This window comes from Solea senegalensis, linkage group LG11 (genome assembly GCF_019176455.1).
Source record: "Solea senegalensis isolate Sse05_10M linkage group LG11, IFAPA_SoseM_1, whole genome shotgun sequence".
Lineage (NCBI taxonomy): Eukaryota > Metazoa > Chordata > Actinopteri > Pleuronectiformes > Soleidae > Solea > Solea senegalensis.
This window is the reverse complement of record NC_058031.1, coordinates 11,607,668-11,619,675: the sequence shown is the minus strand read 5'-3', so window position 1 is coordinate 11,619,675 and position 12,008 is coordinate 11,607,668. Positions and strand designations below refer to the sequence as shown.

Here is a 12,008-nt window from a genome sequence, read left to right as displayed (position 1 = left end):
CAGCAGTGTAGAAAAATAAATAGTGTAGAAAAGGAGCTATGAGCACTTTCTGAAACTGACAACTAACAGTGGTTTTAGCCTATGGTCAATTGACATTTATAAGGTTTACAAAAGAATCAGTAACTAAAACATTTTGTTTTGTAGAATGGCTGCAGCCACTATTCCTTGGGTATAAACACACAAATAACTTGTTTTTTAAGTAAAAAACTTACAATTTCTACAGGTTTGATTGCTACAAATAGAATATTCTTACTTTGTTATACTTGTTTTGCCTATGTGTGGCTTCTAAAGTAATTCCCTGTCTTATTTAATATAAAATAATAATGAAATCCCAAGAATCCAAATAGCTAGCAATAAAAAAAAAAGCAATAGCACAGTTCTCATTTTCTCAATTGTTTCTCAGCCAAAGACCCGTACAATATAAATAAAATGAATTCCACTCACCCTCTCATGTATTAACCTTGATTTTCAAGAGTAGTTATTTGGAAAATGAGCAAAATCATAAACTGAGAATTCACTTCAGCCTTTTTAATTTTTATATATATATATATATATATATATATATATATATGTACATACATACGTAAGTCAGCAGACATGTTAGATTCTATACATGAAGTTTCCATCTGCATCAAAGAACTCATTCCCAACTTGTACCACAGGGGCAGGTTTCTCTTTTTGCAAATACTCTTCAATTTGTTCTTCAGTAAACACCTGTCCATCCCAGTCCTCATCCTCATGGTTGTCCTCTGAATTTGTTTTGGTGGGATTATTTTCTTCAGTCGACTGTGTCACTGTTGCGTCTTTACTAATACCAGTTGTGAAATGTGTGGGCAGGACAGTAACAGGGACAGGACTCTTGTCCAGTGACCCTGAGGGTTCTCCTTGGCTCATCAGAGCCTGGTCAGCTGCAGAGATTAAAGCCCCTTGTCTACCTCCAGGTAGCAGTGTTGCTTCTGTGTTGTTCCCAGGTAGCTTCAGTCTATCCTGGCTGGCTCTGACACCTGAAAGCAGCACTTGTTGGCTTAGTCCAGCCATTACTTTAGCATCCTGCTTGGATTTTCTTTTGGGAGAGGAGACAAACTTGCTTCTGAGGACTCTCAGGATGACATCAGGGGTGACAGAGAAACCCTCAGCCAGACGCTCTACTGTCCACTCCTCTGGTTGCTCTTGCTTCAGATATCTAAAAAAATGAAAACATTTTCATCACTGAAACTAATGTGTAAAAGTCCTGGAAGTGTCATGACAGACGTGGCTGTTTGGCACATATTCTCTGGAGCTGTGCAAAGGTTTTGGTCTTCTATACATAGCAGCATTGTAAAATTGATTGATTGGCATATATGTATATATATCCCTCAGTCCCAGCTTGTTCATTTTGGGTTCATTTTCTGTACAAGGCAACTTGAGTCTCCCACTTGCTGACTGGAGAAGAATGTTTTTATGCTGGGCTGAAAACTATTAAAGAATGGAGCTGCCTTCTCTGCATTAGCATTAGCTCTGTGGCATACCTCTATGGGCTAGCTAGCTAGCTGTGTTTGAACAATTAACATAGAGGCTACTTGACGAGGTGGAAGAATATCAAATGTAATGGGTGCAGTATTTTTTTGAAGATGTTTGCATACCTAATGGACCAGTTTTAAAAATGTTTGTGAGTATTACTCACACACCTATATGCCAGGGCACAGTTGTAAATAAGAATTTGTCCTTAATCTGTCCTGCATGGTTAAATAAAAACATAACATTATAAATAAAGAACCAGGTTGAAAAAAAACCCAGAATTTCTCTTTAATGGGATTTCCAGTAAATAATGATGTAAAGCATGAATGATATTTAACAGACCAGTTCTATGTGACAGTCCTATGTCAAATTATCGCCATTATCTCATCTAATTTTTACTCAGCGTCCCCAGGGTCAGAACCAAGCAGGGCGAAGCTGCATTTAGCTTCTATGGTCCTCACCTGTGGAACAAGCTCCCTGAACAGCTGAGGTGTGCACAAACTATCAGCTTGTTTAAATCAGGGTTGAAAACATTATTGTTTACTGCAGCTTTCTGATACTGCCAATTTTAACCACTTTAACTTTCACATCTGCTTGTTTAATGATGTTTAATGTTTAAATTACATTCCAAAGTTTTATTAATTTTAAGTTAACAGATGATTTGTCTGTTCGGTGTTTCTTTAGTTAAAGGGGGACTGATTAGATGAAATGGGAAGAACAGGTAAAGAGCACTTGTCGAGTCTTAGGGAGACTTGAGCTAAGTGGGAGTGCAAGCCCTGTGACTTATTTCATTTTCACATCGAGGACAAATAAGAGAGGGCAAACACAGAACAGATGAAAAATTCTTGTCTGCTTGAATTAAAATTTGTTATTGTTTTAAACTGTTTTTAAAATTGATTTTGTTTTCATTTCCAATGTATTTACTTGCTTCTGTAAAGCACTATGAATTGCCTTGTGTAAGAATGGCGCTATACAAATAAACTTGCCTTGCCTTGCCTAATGATGAAACTGCAGATTTTATCAGACGAGGGACTTCCCTTTCCCATGTACATGAGGGAACTATGGTGGCCTTTGCATAGCAGAAAGGATGTTGTTGTTCTTTGTTTGTGTAGTAAGCTTCAGCTTCAAAAAATGCAAAATACATGCTCTGGTTTGTCTGTTCAGGCTGCTGTAGATACATAGTGTCACCAGGTGGTGGCCTCTATAAAGAAAGGCTCTAACCTGAAGTTCATAAAATGCTTCTAGGGCTATGAAAACCAATATTTTTCAAATAAAAAAAAATATAACACTCTTATACAAACATAATAAGGGGTAGTATGTTCAATGTTTGCCAATAACTGTTACAAACCAGGCCTGTGAGTAAATGTTACTCTCTGATTAAGTGGCTGGATTGATCCTCACCTGATCTGCTCCATAGCATCCCAGGTTAGTTTCCTCTGTGGAGCTCCTGATGGAGTCATCTTCCTCTTAAGTATGTGATATTTCAGGGTATTCGACTTCTTCCTCTCTTCACTGAAAAATACAATAGATGTGGTTTCACACAGTGCACAGACAGCAGACACAATAAATGAGCTTATAAATAAAGTTTTGTTTTAACAACACATGAGCCACTCAGGATATTCCTAGTAGCTCATGTGTTATTTTAAAGAAAATAAACTCATTTTCAAATACATTACTGTGTACACAAATACATACATTTTACACCTTCACAGGTCTGGGCCAAATATTTGATATGATTTTATAGATATGCTTATGCACATTTTGAGACAAAGTTGCTTTTAAATGTTTTTACCTCTGATGTGTGAAATGTTTGTTGTTTTCTGTCCATACAGGTTTCAAATTATCGATTGCAATAGCATTTTTGGCTATATCACCCAGTCGAACACACTTTTTTTTATCTCAATATATTATATTACATATTGCATTTTTTTCCTGACTAAAATGGTCAATGCAATGCTCTCTTTCTATATATGTTTTTTTTTATTTGTTTGTGTTTTTATATTGTGCAATTTAAATCAAAAACTACTGTTGACTCTTACCCAACCAAGGCTTGGAGCTTGTCTTCTACATCCTCTACGTCCTCAATGTCCTCATCACACACGTCGTCGCTGTGTCCTGAAGCTCTGTGTGATAATCTGTCTCTGTTTCGGTCTCCGTGCACACGGTTCTGTCCCATCCACTGTCTGCCATCCCTGCTTACAGAACGACAGCTGTTTATGGGAGCAAAAGACAGAGCACCGGGCCTGGAGAACAGGAGTGAGAGGACCCGCAGAGGTCGGGACATGTTCACAGACTGTGTGTCCTGCTTCCTGGAGCCAGAACCAGGTGCTTTCTCTGAGGAGTTAAGCTACAGGACAACATTAGCAGCCAAACTGTCCTTAAGAGACGTGGTTTGGACCGAATAATGACTGACCGGAGTAACGCAAATCGTGATCAATATATCAATACAAAACAGTGCGGACCTTTATCAACAATACCGCAAGCACGTTAGAGAACAGCGTGTATTTACTTCCGCAAACACTGCAACGTGATCGAGGCGCAACACTGCCACCTACCGGTGCGGAGGTGAAAGGTCATGCTTATTGTTTAAATGTTTAGCTTGAATTCGTGTCAAGCAGATAAAAACCAAACTAGGTGTAAACATATAGGTGTACACTAACCCAACCACCTAAATGTGGTATACACTCGCCTGGGGGTAAAAGAAAGAAAGAGAATACTACACCAAGGGGAGGGGTTGTGTTAAGCAGACAAGAACGGTACCATTCACAGAAAGAGATATTATAAACATCATAATTCAATAATACAAATAAATAAATAAATAAAGCACACAATACAAAACATTTGCAACGATCTTACTTTGGTAATATGTTTTAGCCAGCCACCATTAGAGTATTGGAATAATTAACAGCAGCAATGATAATATAATGGTAAAACGATGACATCTGGTGGTCATCATTAGTTACTGCATTCTGCTCAGTCTGCTCTCTCTACTCTCTCTCTCCCCCCCTCTCTCTCCCCGTGCTCATGTGTCACGCAGCTGCGCACCTCCTCCTCCCTCGGCGCCGTTGTTTCATTTGCGCCATTTTGTCCGCTCACTTTGTTGATTGGGCTTTAGCGAGCTGTACTGGAGCCAATCAGAGGGAAACCGGACAGTGAAGATACGGTAAGGGAAACCCGATTGAAGGCATTGGTAGTTGTCAGCACGGATTGGTTTGTCATGGACCAACCAAATGACTAACCCTGCTAAATGCAAAAAAGACAAGAAGCGTAATGGCAGCTTGATTTCGACCGCGGTGTCTCGGGCTTCAAATGTCTTCTTGTCCCCGGTGTGTGTCCGTTAATGTGAGGAAACATGATGCGTGTTGGTCCGCAAGCCTCGGCTAATGTTAGCTTGTTAGCTTAACCTGAAACAAAGGGGTTGTTGGTAATGTCAGCGGGCACTCGCCAGTAAAGCACAGTATCATGAGCAACAACCCACTCACGGGTTTGGTGTTAACGTTTTGTTTCTTCACTATCCCCACTTCTCTGCTTTCCAGTGCCGTTCCTTATTTCACCTCGCTTTTACGCAGCTAATTGGCGCTATCCGTGTTAGCTCTCATGCATATATCCTGCGAGAATATCAACACTAGCGGTCTTCACCCCAATATGAGGTTCGTTACTCCTTTATTTAAGACACTAAATACCACTCAACATGGTGTGTGGACGCTCATTTAGTTTAATTATGTAGGCTGCCTGTGTGTCCGTATTCAAATACTAGATGTACACCCATTGATCATTTCATTAGGTACAAAATACACTTCACTGAGTGGCAGCAGTTGTACCTGGTGGGGTTTTCTGCAGCTGTAACCGAACTTCCTCAAGGCTTGACGATTTTAGTTTTTTTAGATGGTCTTCTCCACGCCTTGCTTGTTATTGTTGCATCTATATATTTGAATTTCTGACCGTTCTGTGACCATTTTCATCAACAACACATTTTCTAAAAACTGCTGCTCAGGGATGGCTGGATAGGTTATCTTGTTTTGGGTTAACCCTAGAGGTGGTTGTGAGTGAAAATCAGTTTCAACCGTTTCTGAAATACTCAGACCAATCTCTCTGCCACCAACAACCATATAAATGCTTCATTCCACTGGTTCCATCACTTAAATCACCTGAGCTTGAAGCTAAGAGGGTCGTCTTAACCATCTATATGCCTCAATGTGTGGTTTGCTGAATATGTTTCCATTAACAAGCTGTAAAACAGGCATGCCTAATAGTGGCTGGTGTATGTTATCTTTATGATGGACTTGAGTACAGAAAATAACAAGTAGAAAATCAACACAATACTTATACAAAGATTCAAAAGACAAACTTACAAGACATACTTTCTTGGCGGAGGTAATCATTTCAAATGTTAATAATGATTTGACCTCATGTCAAGGACGGAAAATAGAATCAAGTGTTTTGTTGTGTAAAATACATTTGATTCTAGTTCTACATGTAAAAGTTAACCGTGTGTTGTTTTCTGTCTCAAGGGAAGAGGATTGTGACAATAATAAGCCATGGAGCAGTACACCACTGCCACCACTACCACTGGGGAACAGATAGTTGTGCAGACTACCAATGGACAGATCCAGCAGCAGGTGAGCTTGTCGAAAAGTTTAATAAATGTGCTTATGACAGAAGGTTTTCCTGATCAGTAACAATAGAATGCAGGTACAATGCCCAGTGTCTGTATTGGTCAGATACTGATACTGATCAGAGTCAAAAAAGAAAAATGGTAAATCCCATAATGATATAAACTCTTAAGATAAATGTAATGTATGTAAGTGAGAGGTGCACAATGTCTTGACCTTTTCAAAAAATTGTGTTTCCAAAATGACTTGCTATGACTAGGTCATTGGTGTATTAGCACTGATGTGTTACTGACAGCTTAGAAGTTTTAACAGATATAAACTACTGCATGGGACTAGTATCACTAGCTGCTCACGGTTGTGATATTGTGATGATATCAAGACACCCCTAATCAACAATTAGACCCTTTGCTGCAGGACCAGAAGTCACAGGTACCAGCAGTGAGCTCTGCGTTGCAGTGGGTTTCAGGTCCAGTCTCTTTTCCTGATAATCACTTGTCTGAGATTATAATGTCCTGCCTTGTCTGCAGACACAGGGCACAGTGACCGCTGTGCAGCTGCAAACAGAGGCGCCAGTGGTGACGGCCTCGGGCCAGCAGGTGCATACACTCCAGGTAGTGGTGTCACCGCCGCCCTGTGTCAGTGTCATGACCATGTTGCAGCCTGCTAGTCTGCATGCTACAACCAGGGCTGTCTATTAAGACTCGTCTTTGTGCTGTTTAGTTCATCTCCCCTTTCCGTTCTAGCATGTCCTACAGCTGCCTGAACTGCATGTACCTCAGCACAGTGTGTTGTGTGTCAGCATCAGGTTTTCTCTGATCTTGTCAATGTTAACAAACAACAAAACAAACGAGCTGTTGTTTGTATTGTGTTTGTTTATTGTTTGTAAAATGTACAAGTCAGATATTTTTCCTGACTTCCTTAATTAAATCAGTCACAAGTATGTGTCTGCACTAAGCAGATTAACTTTTCAACGTTTAGCATTGTCAAATCATCACAGACTGTCACTTCTCATTTGAATGTATTTTTCTTATTGAATGGCCTTCGGTTTCTTTTCCCCAGCATTTCTCTGTGGCACAAACGCTGCACGCATTCAATTGTTCATTGTGGTCACTCACTCATTTATGGATGTTAGTTGAGCCATCAGTGCTTTTCAGTGAATGTGAATGCAAATCAATGTGGTGGCAGCATTCCACCCAGTCTTTTGGTTTGTTTTTAATCAAAGTAGACTGAGATGAACTCCATGTAACCACTTTATTCAGCAGCAAAAATCCAGTTGATACAAAACCACTGAACGCAGAGGTTTTGTCTGTTGTTGTAACGGATCCTCCTTTGACATACAGTAGGCTGCAATTTGGGCCCACTATGGAGTTGGATTGATTCATGTTGGTGTACCCTAAAACAGAATGAGTGACAACAACCCTTTTGTCCATGGTTTGGTATCCTGGATGTTTGAGTTCACATTGCTTGCTCGTCCTATAAATGACACATGCAAACAAACACTGTCAGTGCTGCTGTGTAACAGTCTTGTGTATCTCCCTGTAGGTCCAGGGGCAACCTCTCATGGTGCAGGTGAGCGGCGGGCAGCTCATCACATCGTCAGGGCAACCTATCATGGTACAGGCCATGTCAGGGGGTCAGGGACAAACTATAATGCAGGTCCCAGTATCTGGAGCTCAGGGCCTACAGCAGGTAAGGGTTCATTCATTAAAATATGTATTCAAGATTCCTCACATTATTGTGCACAGGAAAATAATATTCTTTGTAAAGTAGCACTGGTAAATATGAATGATAGAACAGCGTTACAGTCTTAAAAGACTACAGTTCCAATCTTTGGATCTAATTGTGTCTGCAGATCCAGCTGGTCCAGCCAGGTCAGATCCAGTTGCAAGGCGGCCAGACTCTCCAGCTTCAGGGCCAGCAGGGTCAACCCCAGCAGATCATCATCCAGCAGCCACAGGCAGCACTCACTGCTGGACAGAACCAGGTGCTGAATTCTGACCAGTAGAACAGCAAATCCAAATAATAATAATAATAATGATAATAATATAAAAACACTACAGACTACTTATCGTCTTACTTGTGGCTTCACAGGGGCAGCAGATCAGTGTGCAGGGTCAGCAGGTGGCACAGACGGCTGATGGGCAGACCATCGTCTACCAGCCTGTCAATGCAGAGGGCACTGTCCTGCAGCAGGGTAAATTGTTTTCTCCTTTCTCTCGTGTTTGCCTTGTGATATTCTATAAACAGCTACACTGCTGAGTTGTCCTTTTGCATATGAATCGAGATGATGTTCTCTTCACAGGTATGATCACGATTCCAGCTGCCAGCTTGGCAGGTGCCCAGATTGTTCAGGCAGGGGGTGCCAATACCAACACCACTAACAGCGGCCAAGGCACTGTGACCGTCACCCTGCCCGTTTCTGGCAACATGGTCAATGCAGGTGGAATGGTCATGGTAAGACCCTGTGCAGAGGTACTCAACATCTTATTTCCTTTTTTATTTTTTAAAATCTAGACTCACAAGAGGGTGTGCGGTGTGGTGAACGTCACAGAACATTTGAATGTCTTTAATAATCCAGATACTACTATATCTGTTTTTATTTTTTCTTGTCATAGCTGCCATTTTCTGCATAATATGAAAGTGTAAACACTGAACAATGAAACATTGAAAATTTGATGATTTGATTATACATTTTTTTGTAACGCTATTTGAAACTAAATGGAAGCTAAATGTAGTGAATATTTTTTTTAAATCCTTAGTACGACTACTACTGCCAATAACAATAGTAATAGTAATAATAATAATAGTAATAACCATCTACATGTGTTTTCATTTTGTTTGAGTAGACCTCTGCAGCCAAGTAAGCATGTACAGACTTTTTATTTATTTAACATAGGGCTGCTATATAATTATTGTTTAATTCAATCCAAACAAATTATAGCAGTATTTTTTAACTAGCAATATAATGAATCAATGTATTGTTTGTGCACTGCACAAACATGGTTGAGGTATAACAGATAATGTTTTTAATATTTTACCCTAGATTTGCGAAATGCTTTTTTAAAAACGTATGTTGATCTGTGTCCATGGAGCAAATGTCAATCTGTAATTATCTGAAATTCATCACAATAGCTATCAACATTGTCTGTTCTGAACTTTGTTTTGGCTCTGTAAGATCTCCCTTACTCATTTACAATTAATTGTACCGATAAAATTATGACAATTTGGCTGTCTGTGAATTCTATTAGATCATTTGTTGGCCTGTTGTCCTCAACATATCACCTGGTAAAGAAGCCTATTGTTTGTAGGGCCTGTAACATTAGTCTATAAATGTGCTACAGCGTTGTACTAAACAGCAGCTTGGAATAAAGGCCGTATTACGTGATTTATTTTACCATTTGCACAGTATGCACTTGTGTGTGTGTGTCCATATGTTCTGTTATATATTTCCCATGTTAATGGTTCTAATCACGCTGTGCCTGTTTACTTCCAATCAGATGGTCCCTGGAGGTGGTGGAGTTCCCACAATGCAACGTATCCCCCTGCCAGGGGCTGAGATGCTTGAGGAGGAGCCTCTCTATGTCAACGCCAAACAGTACCATCGAATTCTGAAACGACGACAGGCCCGGGCCAAGCTGGAGGCTGAGGGCAAGATCCCCAAAGAGAGAAGGGTAAAGCTTTTTTCTTCATTTCTGTAAGATGCATAAACATGGGCACGTTTGGAAGTTACTTTCTCATATTTACCTCTTGTTTCTGTATATCTTCTTTTGGGGTCAGACATTTTGTTTAGTGGTTACTTAATAGTTTATTGAATTTAATGTTACCTTTTGATACCCTAATACCTGTTAAATGTATTTGCATGGCTATACACATAGAAGGGATACGTGAAGTGTTTTTTTTTTTTATTTCAGCCACAGCTGGTACAGAGGTAACAAAATAAGCATGTGATCTTATATACCCACTTTCTCTTGGACAGAAATACCTACACGAGTCTCGCCACCGCCATGCCATGCAGCGTAAACGAGGAGACGGAGGACGTTTCTTCTCCCCCAAGGAAAAGGAGGAAATGGCATTGGCCCTGGCACAGGTGTGACAAGAAGCTGTATAATCACTCAGTAATAGAAGAAGATTCACTGATTCAAGCATTTTTTTTTATTGTAAATGGTCAACTTAGCACTTTAAACTGCTTCCTCATTTATTCTTTTCTGCTCCTCTTGTGCAGCAACAGCAGGAAGCAGCCCAGGCAGCAGCAGATGAGACTGTGGCTCAGATGATACGAGTCTCGTAGCACAAACATCTGCTGCACCTCCGCCTCTCAATGTTTACCCCTCCTGCCCAGTGATAATAAACCAGCTCCTCCACTGGGTTTCTCTATTTTTCTCTCCACCTCTTCACTGGTCTTCCAGGGAGCTGACCGTGAGCCGCTGAGCCTTTGAACTGGTCTTGTTTCCTGAAATGGAGGACGCTTCCGTGCTCAGCTTTACTGGTCAAGCACTTGCGACCAGCTTATTTTAATTTGCATTTGTTTGGACAGTCAAGAAACATTAAGTTGTGGGTAACCAGTGTCTGTTGCATAGAGGAAAAAGGAAAGCTGTAATGCCATACTCTGGTAGACTCTGGTCTGGTAAAAGTATTTGTATTTGTATTAAGTACATTTTTGTTAAAATATTATTTTTTTGTAAATGGTACAGATGTTGGTGTCCTTCCACTTTTATGTGATGCCTCATATTTTTGACATTTCTTTTTGTTTTTTTCCAACCCATGTTCTGTGGGGTATGGACTTGGCATCTTAATGGCAACATGTGTCTGCTGAGCAAAAACTGAAATGTGATACTAATGTAAAAATTGATGTACAGGAATTCCCCTCTTCCAAATTGTGTTTTGGATGTACTTACTAATTTGCTCAATTATGTGGATGCAGTTTATACATGTAGTCAGATTTGTTTGTTGGGAAAAAGATTGCTGTGTTGCATCACATTACATATACATCCAAGTTACTCCTTCATTGGTAAGTCCACCAGTGGTTTTTTTCATTGTAGATAATAGATTTTTTACCCATCAGGGCAGTCTTGGAATTTTTTTATATAATGAAAAAAAGAGTGGACACAATTCGTGAATCCTATGTCAATTAAATTTGATCATTTCACTCAAGATTTGTGGTCATTTATAGTTTTGTTCAACTCAGACCGTTTTATTTCGTTGAAGAAATCACTATTTTACTAGCATTCTTAAAGCATTTCATCCACATTCATTTGAAAACAATTTAAACTTTATGAAAAGGTCATTATTCCAGCAGAAGAGACATATGTTTGGATGCATTGTGCATTCTGAGGCTATTCTCTTCTTACCTATGGAATCAACCAGGCATTTTTGCTTAGAACTGGCTCTGGATACTTTTCACTGTAAACCCTTGATATGGTTGTGCTTGTAGATCAGCAGTGTCTGCAACTCAGATCAGCCTGTCTGAGTTCAAACAATTAAAATCACTTCACATCTGATGACTATGCCTCCACCCCATAATGATTCAATATTTTTTTTGTAAACAAGCAGTGGAACAGGTGGTCGGTGAGGATATAGTAAATTAAAATCCCCAGAAGTCCAGATATAGAAAATTTCCTCAAGCCAAGGTCTTGGACTTCATCATGTCCAACAGGTGTAGTTACTCTACATATACATATGTGTATATATACATGTACATATACATATATTCGTATATGTGTACATATATATAATAATGAATTAACTTAATTTTGTTTATGCTCTAGGACAAAATGGAGCCTTTGCTTTGAATATAACCTCCCCCAGCTTAAATACTGTCCCAGCAAGTTCCACCAATCAGACGCTGCGGATTCTGACGTCCGTGCACAGATCAGCCACTCACAGCGAAGAAGGCGGGAC

The 12,008-nt window shown here is 39.9% G+C and overlaps 2 protein-coding genes across 11 annotated transcripts; one reads left to right on the top strand and one right to left on the bottom strand.

Moving 5' to 3' along the window:
* Window positions 1-552: 552 nt before the first annotated feature.
* On the bottom strand, window positions 553-4,016 carry ngrn (neugrin, neurite outgrowth associated). Its single transcript, XM_044037865.1, has 3 exons — window positions 3,537-4,016; window positions 2,899-3,009; window positions 553-1,183 (listed from the first exon to the last, which is right to left on the bottom strand). The coding sequence occupies exons 1-3, from the start codon at window positions 3,779-3,781 to the stop codon at window positions 601-603; spliced, it is 939 nt and encodes a 312-aa protein (XP_043893800.1). The 5' UTR covers window positions 3,782-4,016; the 3' UTR covers window positions 553-600.
* Window positions 4,017-4,544: 528 nt separating this feature from the next.
* nfyal (nuclear transcription factor Y, alpha, like) lies at window positions 4,545-11,261 on the top strand. Of its 10 annotated transcripts, XM_044039116.1 has the most exons (11): window positions 4,667-4,823; window positions 5,034-5,147; window positions 6,009-6,116; window positions 6,638-6,724; window positions 7,653-7,799; window positions 7,963-8,094; window positions 8,202-8,304; window positions 8,413-8,582; window positions 9,608-9,781; window positions 10,087-10,197; window positions 10,333-11,261. In XM_044039116.1, the coding sequence occupies exons 3-11, from the start codon at window positions 6,036-6,038 to the stop codon at window positions 10,396-10,398; spliced, it is 1,071 nt and encodes a 356-aa protein (XP_043895051.1). In that variant the 5' UTR covers window positions 4,667-4,823; window positions 5,034-5,147; window positions 6,009-6,035; the 3' UTR covers window positions 10,399-11,261. The 10 variants fall into 10 exon arrangements, with proteins under 10 accessions (XP_043895056.1, XP_043895055.1, XP_043895053.1 ...); XM_044039121.1 differs by lacking the exons at window positions 4,667-4,823; window positions 5,034-5,147 and adding an exon at window positions 4,545-4,660 and having other exon boundaries at window positions 6,638-6,721; window positions 8,413-8,564; XM_044039120.1 differs by lacking the exons at window positions 4,667-4,823; window positions 5,034-5,147 and adding an exon at window positions 4,545-4,660 and having other exon boundaries at window positions 8,413-8,564.
* Window positions 11,262-12,008: the final 747 nt, after the last annotated feature.

Coding starts and splice junctions, on each gene's coding strand:
- nfyal (XM_044039114.1), top strand. CDS start 6,036: ATGGAGCAGTACACCACTGCCACCACTACCACTGGGGAACAGATAGTT. Junction 6,725..7,652: donor AGGTGCATACACTCCAGGTA/GTGGTGTCACCG, acceptor ATCTCCCTGTAG/GTCCAGGGGCAACCTCTCAT. Junction 8,583..9,607: donor TGGTAAGACCCTGTGCAGAG/GTACTCAACATC, acceptor ACTTCCAATCAG/ATGGTCCCTGGAGGTGGTGG.
- ngrn (XM_044037865.1), bottom strand. CDS start 3,781: ATGTCCCGACCTCTGCGGGTCCTCTCACTCCTGTTCTCCAGGCCCGGT. Junction 3,010..3,536: donor AAGCTCCAAGCCTTGGTTGG/GTAAGAGTCAAC, acceptor TGTATTTTTCAG/TGAAGAGAGGAAGAAGTCGA. Junction 1,184..2,898: donor GATGCTATGGAGCAGATCAG/GTGAGGATCAAT, acceptor TCATTTTTTTAG/ATATCTGAAGCAAGAGCAAC.